Consider the following 9,771-nt stretch of genomic DNA (forward strand, 5'->3'; position numbering starts at 1 on the left):
TGCGTCACTTCTTCATGGGTCACCGAAAGGATCTTCGTAGTCACTTCATTGGGATGGGAATTCTAAACTGGCACAAACAGTCCACACAAGCTCACGACATAACCCCGCATTAAGCTGCACAACACTCTTGGAAAATTTCGATTCAACGAATGCGAGTGAAAAAGAGAATGATGTCTAAGCTGAAAGCTTGCATATGTCATGCTTCTGGTCCTCGTGGCTGCCTAACGGCCAGGCTCTGAAGCCCAGACCCGCCATCCCACTGGCTGAATCAGGGGCAAGATGTGTCCTCCCTTTAGGGCAATGCAACACGGGGGGACTCGGACTGCTGCAAGGAAAGAAAACGTACCCAGTCTACAAGTGCTCGCTGAGAGTCTCAAGTATCACCAAGGCTACTCTAACCATAACAGTTTTGAGAAGGGCAGGAACAGGGAGGCCCGTCAAAGTGCGATAACCAGTAAACTCTAATGTCATCCTGATTGGGGTTCTGTCATCAAGGTGATGCAATTCAACCACAGAAGCAGATGCCATAGGAAGGAACATTACCAGAAACGAGAATGGAAGGAGTGTGACGGCTGTGGTGGTGGATAAATGTGATTCCACCATGGGATGCGACAGTGACCATGACTATTAGCCTCTATGTGCTAACAACATCACCGATGCATCCCGTGCTATGTGGAATGCAGCACCAGCCAGGGATGGGGGTCAGTGCTCATCTGAAGGCCAGCTCAGACTCAGAGCTACCATTCATACACCAAGGGATGCGATGACGACCGCGATTATCAACCCCCATGTTGTTTTGTGATAACAACATTGTCAATCCATCACGGGCGGTGTGAGAAGCCTCGGGGGTCCCAGGGACAGTGGCAAATGGGGTTGGATGGAGATTATTTTGTCTGATGTTTAGTGTTGAGTTGCCTGATGCTGGTAAAGGCTGTTGGATGGTTTCGATTTCCTGTTTCAATATAGAATAAAACAGAATTTCCAAAAAAGTTGGTTGATAGACGGTATTCATATAAAGATGCTAGTTCCTTTTTGCCTTAAACCTAGCATAAGTCTAACCGACGATCCCCTCGAAAGAATCCATTGAAACTGGAATATAAAAATAAAGGACAAAAAAACGATTTTTTTAACAGTTTGGGGAGTGGAAACTAACTTCCCTTTTGGTTCTCCTGGAAAACGACGTTTCTATGAATATGTATTGTAGTAATAAGTCCATCCAAATTGTATCAAACTTGCGATATTGTTCTGTTCTTTTCATTTTCAGTTGAATAAGCTACGACTTTTCTGCAAGCAGCCATCAATCTTTGTTATCTGAGAAACCGAGTCCACCACGCAGCTATTGATGACAAAGAATCAAGGTTTTCAGGCCACAAGATCCTCCCAAGTTCATTGCAACATGACAGAGAAAGCAACAAATTAAAATCCAAAAGCGTACGACAAACGTGAGAGATCCACCAATGATGTGCTTAGTGAAGCTGCAAATTTCCGTTAAGGCAATCAAATCAATACAATACAAGACAACAGTCTTCACATTAAAGGACTTAAAGTCCAAACAAGAGGTCATTCTCATATCGTCAGACAGTGGCATGCAAAGGGCATTGCCTTTTCAACTGTTTCAGTTCGCTATTGTTGAACATTGTTCTGCCAAATAATGCTACCTTGGGTCACTGACAACATGGTAATAGTCAATTCTCTGTTTGGAATGGGAGTCCTAATCTGGCACAGCATTATCAAACCATCCTTATAAATACACCACACAACCCGGCATCTCAATGCACCACAGACTTGGAAAGTTGGCTCAACAAATCCAAGTGAAAAAGAAAATGAAGAGTCTAAGCTCAAAACTTCTGTATGTCATGCTTCTCATCCTTGTGGCTACCCAGTGGCCTGGCTCTGAAGCTCAGAGCTGCCGTCCTAGTGGCCAAATCAGGGGCAAGAAGCCTCCTCCAGGGCAATGCAACACGGGGAACGACTCGGATTGCTGCAAGGAAGGGAAAATGTACCCAGTCTACAAGTGCTCGCCAACAGTCTCGGGCAACACCAAGGCCACTCTAACCATCAACAGCTTTGAGAAGCGCAAGGACGGGGGAGGCCCGTCAGAATGCGATAACCAGTACCACTCTGATGACGTTCCGATTGTGGCTCTGTCAACGGGGTGGTTCAACCACAGAAGCAGGTGCCATCGTAACATTACCATAAATGGGAATGGGAGGAGCGTGATGGCTATGGTGGTGGATGAATGTGATTCCACCATGGGATGTGATGATGACCACGACTATCAGCCTCCATGTGCTAACAATATCGTCGATGCATCTCGCGCTGTGTGGGTTGAAAAGGCAATGCCCTTTGCATGCCACTGTCTGACGATATGAGAATGACCTCTTTTTGGACTTTAAGTCCTTTAATGTGAAGACTGTTGTCTTGTATTGTATTGATTTGATTGCCTTAACGGAAATTTGCAGCTTCACTAAGCACATCATTGGTGGATCTCTCACGTTTGTCGTACGCTTTTGGATTTTAATTTGTTGCTTTCTCTGTCATGTTGCAATGAACTTGGGAGGATCTTGTGGCCTGAAAACCTTGTTTCTTTGTCATCAATAGCTGCATGGTGGACTCGGTTCTCAGATAACAAAGATTGATGGCTGCTTGCAGAAAAGTCGTAGCTTATTCAACTGAAAATGAAAAGAACAGAACAATATCGCAAGTTTGATACAATTTGGATGGACTTATTACTACAATACAAATTCATGGAAACGTCGTTTTCAGTTCGCTATTGTTGAACACTGTTCTGCCAAATAATGCTACCTTGGGTCACTGACAACATGGTAATAGTCAATTCTCTGTTTGGAATGGGAGTCCTAATCTGGCACAGCATTATCAAACCATCCTTATAAATACACCACACAACCCGGCATCTCGATGCACCACAGACTTGGAAAGTTGGCTCAACAAATCAGAGTGAAAAAGAAAATGAAGAGTCTAAGCTCAAAACTTCTGTATGTCATGCTTCTCATCCTTGTGGCTGCCCAGTGGCCTGGCTCTGAAGCTCAGAGCTGCCGTCCTAGTGGCCAAATCAGGGGCAAGAAGCCTCCTCCAGGGCAATGCAACACGGGGAACGACTCGGATTGCTGCAAGGAAGGGAAAATGTACCCAGTCTACAAGTGCTCGCCAACAGTCTCGGGCAACACCAAGGCCACTCTAACCATCAACAGCTTTGAGAAGGGCAAGGACGGGGGAGGCCCGTCAGAATGCGATAACCAGTACCACTCTGATGACGTTCCGATTGTGGCTCTGTCAACGGGGTGGTTCAACCACAGAAGCAGGTGCCATCGTAACATTACCATAAATGGGAATGGGAGGAGCGTGTCGGCTATGGTGGTGGATGAATGTGATTCCACCATGGGATGTGATGACGACCACGACTATCAGCCTCCATGCGCTAACAATATCGTCGATGCATCTCGCGCTGTGTGGGCAGCCCTGGGAGTTCCCCAGGATAGCGATGACTGGGGGTGGATGGACATTACCTGGTTGGACGCTTGAACCTTTGTCTAGTATGTATACAGTTTCCAGTGTGGTTCATTCATCTATGTGATGAGGTGTGTATCTACGATATTGATATTGTGTGGACTTGTAAAGTATGTACGATATGTAATCATCAACCCTTATCTCCGTTTCTACAAAATATGATGCATTTCATACTGTTACGATCAATTTGATATTATTGTTAAACGGAGAAATCTATGATCTCCTTTCACCTCCAAGGTTCTTTGTTGTCATTTGCTTGATGAGATGAGGAATCAAGACAAGAGGAAAGGTCAATCCCATCGAAGATTTCAACTTTCTGTTTGCCCTTTTTTCAAAGTTTGAAGTTAAGAATAACTTTATCATGGTCACAGACTGTTGAGCTATCCCATTTAAAACTAGGGATCCGGCGTCCGAATATCAGGTGGTGCACACTAAACGAAAAATGGAGAACTAATGACCAATTTCAATGACCAGAGACCAACTTTCAAAGGTATTACCTAAAGTAAGTTGTAAACTTACGTGTTGAACGAAATTTATTTTCAATTTTTTTTAAGTTCTCGAAAGTCGTATAATTTATGGTTCCTTTTTTTTTTAAGTGCAACACTAGATATTCGGAAGCTCAATTGGCTAAGAATAATTGTTGTTTTGAACTAGGTTGGCCCACTGAGAAGTAAAACTCTCTCAATCGTGAATTTTTTCCATTCCGAAAACTCAAATTCAAGGCCTTACTTAAAGGATAGAGGTGCTAAACCACATCAAGTCAGCTCACATTGGTTCAAGTTATGTTTTGATTTGATTAAAATTTTATATTTATTTAAGAAATTTATAATACCCCAAACTACTACAATTTCGATTAATAAATGCACTTCCAATAAAATAAAGATTAAATTAGGCCATCGTAATATATTGACTCGTAAAACGAAGGGGCAATTCAACTTCTATCGTTCTTTTGTTCGGTGTCTCTTTGTTTAGTTATATACTTTGCATTTCTCATATTTTTACCTCAATACAGCAAGAAGAAGAAACAGAGGAAGAAGAAGCTGCGCCATGGGTGAAAGTCTAATGATATGTATCAAGAAATGTATATATTGATAGAAATGCAGCCTGCTCGCGTTCACACTGCTTGCGCAAGTGGGCCAGTGCTTCCCCTTCCGCAATCTCCATTTTCATTACCTCTCTATAACACAGGAACAGGAAGAAATTTCCCATATTAAACGGAAACAATGTCCCTCACACTCTGTCTGACACTCTGTCTCTCTTCTCTATCAAGTCTCATCCTCTTCTCCCGTTTCCGGTCTCATCCATCCATCCCTCTCCTCCCTCCGCCTCTCCTTAAAACCCTGAACTTGTTCTCCTAGATACTCATCTGACAGACATTGCCAGAAGAGGAAGAAATAATTTATGTACACAGGAAGATGGAGAAATTCCCATGTAACCCAAAATAGAAAATTAGCTCAATGCGAGGGGACGACATGAGGAGAAAACACAATCCACAACAGAGATTTGAACAGAGAAACGCTTTCTGCATCTCCAAAACGAATGAAAGCAGAGGGAAATTATCGTTTGCACGGACTGGGCATTGGTGACGCTCCAATCTGGCAGACGAAAAGAGAGAGTTTGATGATCGAAAGAAGAAGCATCCCGAGAGAGCGGAGATGAGCAGACAGACGGTCTCTGTTTGGGCAACGACACAGAGAGAGAGGGGGAGATGAGGAGAGAGTCTCTCTTTAGTTTCTCACAGGTTTATTTTTCTCTCTGTTTTTTCTTTTTGAGTAAATAGGGAGCTGGGCCTTGGCATCACCTTGTTATTCTTGAGATGACATGTAGCACAGCCTCATTAAACCTGCATTTTTGTTTTGCTATTATATACTATTATATATGGATATATAGATTCCTCTCCAACCACACTTGATAAATGAATCAATTCTAACGCAGCTTGCAGATAATAGCTTCAAGGCTTCTTCCTCTCCATCTCTTGACAACATAATCCATCTCCTCAAATCAGTCACCTATCACTTTGTTTAACAACAATTTACCATGAACTTGCTACCATATCTGCTTTGTGACTGGACAGGAGAAGAACAAGTGGGATCTTGTCTCAACACCTGCATAAAAGAACTCACAGGGTCTGAACTAATGGAGCCCCAATGACCAACTTAGCCTTAGCTGCTAATCTGTCTTTGATAGCCAACCAAACAACAAAGGCTACTCTCGGAATATGCTTGTAAACTACACTAACTTATCCCAAGCAGCATTTGGCTTCTTTACCCGAAAATTCTCCCAAGCTTTGGTAATAGAAAAATCAGTTTTCACTACAAGAATTTCAAGTAAAGGAAATTTTGTGACGGAAAGATTCCATCACAAATTGTGACGGATCTGTGATGGAACCTTGACGGAAGAGCATGGACTTTCATTTTTCCAAAAGAGTTACAGATTTGTGATGGGCATTCCGATACTGACCTTTTCCATCACAGATCCATCACATAATTGAAGACTAGTTTGGCGTGAATTTTATTATAAGCAGCTAGTGACTGATTTGTGATGGATTTGATTTCCGATGCTATGTTTCCATCACAAATCCATCACTGGTTGTGGCGATCCCATATCCATCACTAAGTGGGTAGTAATTTTTGACTAGTCAGTGAAACAAATTAATTTTCTTTTTCCATGTAGTGACGGATTTGATTTCCAACACTATGTTTTCATCACAAATCCGTCACTGATTGTGGTGGTCACAGATCCATCACTGATTGAGCAATAACTTGTGACAAGTCGGTGAAACAAATTAATTTTCTTTGACCATGTAGGGGCTCAAACCTATGAGCTCGAGTTAAAAAAGATTTGGCCTTACCCCATCAATAGGAATTAACTATTAGTTGGCTTTGTCAAATTAAAATCTATCAATGATTTCCAAAATTATAAACGAAATTAGGCTTTCCATCCTTCCGATCAGATCAGTCTCTCCCCTCTCGTGAGTTGGCTCTCCGATCAAATTAGGGCTTCAAAAGATCTCTTAATTTCCGATAAATCTGGCTCTCCCTCTCCCTCAATCTATCTCTTCCTCTCGCACACTCTAGATCAGTTTTAGTCTCTCGCTCCTTCTTGTTGAATCTCTATTATAGACTAAATGGGAAAACTCGACCCATAAGACTAATATATTATGTGGGAGAGCCCATAGAGTCTATAAGCCCCACATCAATTGCCCATATAATCAATGTGGGACAAGTCTATACCTTCAATTGGTTCAGTCCATAACAATCGTCCCCCATAAGGAGCAACATCCTCGTCAGTCACGGCCACATTTTTCACGACTACATTGGTCATGACCGGCACTCCTAGGTCACCACTCCATGGGCCAACAGTCTGAAGTTTGATTTTGATACCAATTGTTATAGACTAAGTGGGAGAACCTAACCCAAAAGACTAGTCTATAAGATGGGAGAACCTATTTAGTCTATGAGCCCCACATCAATTGCACATACCATCAATGTGCACAAGTCTCATACCTTCAATTGGTTCCAATCTCTCGCTCCCTCTCCCTCTCACTCCTTGACGCTAACAGAGGTCAATTGACATCGCCGGCAAGTCATTGGTGTTGCTCCTCGCTCGCCAGCCGAGCTGCTGCTACAGCTCCCTGCCATCGAAGTGGCTGATGCGCATACCTTCCCAGTCGGTTGTAGCCACTTACGAGACCTAGTTGTTGCTCCCTACCCTGTCAAGGCTAGGCTTTTGCTATTCTCTGGCTTCCAGCAAGTTACAAGACCTAGTTGTTATTGTCAAGGCTGCTCTAATCTGCTGCAGTTCCTGTCCACGATAGTAAGTTGATGATGCTATGTTTAGTTAATTCATTAGGTTCATTGTTGATTAATTGATTTAATTACTGTTTTATTAGCTTATTTGAATCGTCGATTGATTAGCTGATTGTTACGGAGCACGACCCACTGCTGTCTGCTGCTCTTTGCCCTCCCGATCGAGTTGAACTACCCCTATGTGATGAGGTGTAAGTTATGTTTTGATTTGATTAAAATTTTATATTTATTTAAGAAATTTATAATACCCCAAACTAGTACAATTTCGATTAATAAATGCACTACCAATAAAATAAAGATTAAATTAGGCCATCGTAATATATTGACTCGTAAAACGAAGGGGCGATTCAACTTCTATCGTTCTTTTGTTCGGTGTCTCTTTGTTTAGTTATATACTTTGGAAATCTGATGTAATTTTTGTCTATAGAGACACAATAGAGGAAGTATGCAATGTTGTATCCTTTGACAGCAGAGGATTTGCATTTCTCATATTTTTATCTCAATACAGCAAGAAAGAGAAACAGAGGAAGAAGAAGCCGCGCCATGTCTGAAAGTCTAATGATATGTATCAAGAAATGTAGGGCCTGTTTGGTTTCAAGATTCTATTTTAAAATTACAATTCTAACTTAACTCTACCCACTACAAAACAAAATAATTCATACAAAGTCAAAGAGTGGGTCCCATTTATACCACTTTTTTGCACAACAAAACAATATAACTCATACAAAGTCAAAGGGTGGGTCTCATTTATTCCACTCAAAATCAAAATCAAAATCTGATTTTAAAATCCTACTATGAAACCAAACGCAATCGTATATATTGATAGAAATGCAGTCTGCTCGCGTTCAGACTGCTTGCGCAAGTGGGCCAGTGCTTCCCCTTTCACAATCTCTTTTTTCATTACCTCTCTATAACACAGGAATAGGAAGAAATTTCCTATATTAAACGGAAACAATGTCCCTCACACTCTGTCTGACACTCTTTGTCTCCTTCTCTATCAAGTCTCATCCTTTTCTCCCGTTTCCGGTCTCATCCATCCCTCTCCCTCCCTCCGCCTCTCCTTAAAACCCTGAACTTGTTCTCCTAGATATTCATCTGACAGACATCGCCAGAAGAGGAAGAAATAATTTAAGTACACAGGAAGATGAAGAAATTCCCCAGGAACCCCGAAACAGAAAAATAGCCCAATGCGAGGGGACGACGCGAAGAGAAAACACAATCCACAACAGACATTTGAATAAAGAAACACTTTCTGCATCTCCAGAACGAATGAAAGCGGAGAGAAATTATCATTTGCACGGGCTGGACATTGGTGACGCTCCAATCAGTGGACGAAAAGAGAGAGTTTGATGATCGAAAGAAGAAGCATCCCAAGAGAGAGGAGATGAACACACAGACGGTCTCTCTTTGGGCAACGGCACAGAGAGAGGGAGAGAGAGATAGGGAGATGAGGAGACAGTCTCTCTTTAGTTTCTCATAGGTTTATTTTTCTCTCTGTTTTTTTTTTTTTTGAGTAAATAGGGAATTGGGCCTGATACTCGGCACTGCGTTATTATTCTTGTTTTGCAATTATATATTATTACATGTGGATATATATATATATATATATATTCCTCTCCAACCACAGTTGATAAATGAATCAATTCCAACGCAGCTTGCAGATAATAGCTTCAAGGCTTCTTCCTCTCCATGTCTTGACAACATAATCCATCTCCTCAAATCAGTCACCTATCACCTTGTTTAGCAACAATTTACACTGAACTTGCTACCATATCTGCTTTGTGACTGGACAGGAGAAGAACGAGTGGTCTCTCCTCTCAGCACCTGCATAATAGAACTCTCAGGAATCCGAACTAATGCAGCCCCAACTGACCAATCTAGCCTCAGTTGCTAATCTGTCTTTGAGAGCCAACCAAACAACAAAGGCTACTCTCGGAACTTGTAAACCGCACTAACGTATCCCAAACAACCTTTGGCTTCTTTAACCGAAAATTCTCCCGAACTTTGGCAATAGAAAAATCAGTTTTCACTACAAGAATTTCAAGCTACAGTAACAGAAATTTTGTGATGGAAAGATTCCATCACAATTTGTGACGGATCTGTGATGGAACCGTGACGGAAGAGCATGGACTTTCATTTTTCCAAAAGAGCGACGGATATGTGACGGACATTCCGACGCCGAACTTTTCCGTCATATATCCATCACATAATTGAAGACTAATTTGGCGCATATTTTATTATAAGCTGTTAGCGAGCAATTCGTGATAGATTTGATTTCCGACACTGTAATTTTGCGGATTTTAGGAGCAACTACAACAGGATAAAGGAGTAAAATACATGACAGAGGACGAAGGCGAAAGAAATCAAGAAATTATAATTGTACTATGTTTCCGTCACAAATCCGTCACTGATTGTGGCAGATACAGATCCATCA

At 41.8% G+C, this 9,771-nt stretch overlaps 1 protein-coding gene across 1 annotated transcript; it reads left to right on the forward strand.

The window, feature by feature from the left end:
• Positions 1 to 1,798: 1,798 nt before the first annotated feature.
• LOC116187523 (putative ripening-related protein 1) lies at positions 1,799 to 3,757 on the forward strand. Its single transcript, XM_031516265.1, has 2 exons — positions 1,799 to 2,346; positions 3,023 to 3,757. Exons 1-2 carry the CDS (start codon positions 1,824 to 1,826, stop codon positions 3,541 to 3,543), a joined length of 1,044 nt encoding a protein of 347 aa, XP_031372125.1. The 5' UTR covers positions 1,799 to 1,823; the 3' UTR covers positions 3,544 to 3,757.
• The last annotated feature ends 6,014 nt before the right edge of the window (positions 3,758 to 9,771 follow it).

This window comes from Punica granatum, chromosome 8, assembly GCF_007655135.1.
Source record: "Punica granatum isolate Tunisia-2019 chromosome 8, ASM765513v2, whole genome shotgun sequence".
Lineage (NCBI taxonomy): Eukaryota > Viridiplantae > Streptophyta > Magnoliopsida > Myrtales > Lythraceae > Punica > Punica granatum.

What these genes read in the sequence shown, in the direction of transcription:
- LOC116187523 (XM_031516265.1), top strand. Translation starts at nt 1,824, where the DNA reads ATGAAGAGTCTAAGCTCAAAACTTCTGTATGTCATGCTTCTCATCCTT. An exon ending in GGTTGAAAAGGCAATGCCCT is followed by an intron (nt 2,347 to 3,022) that starts TTGCATGCCACT and finishes TCATCCTTGTGG; the next exon opens with CTGCCCAGTGGCCTGGCTCT.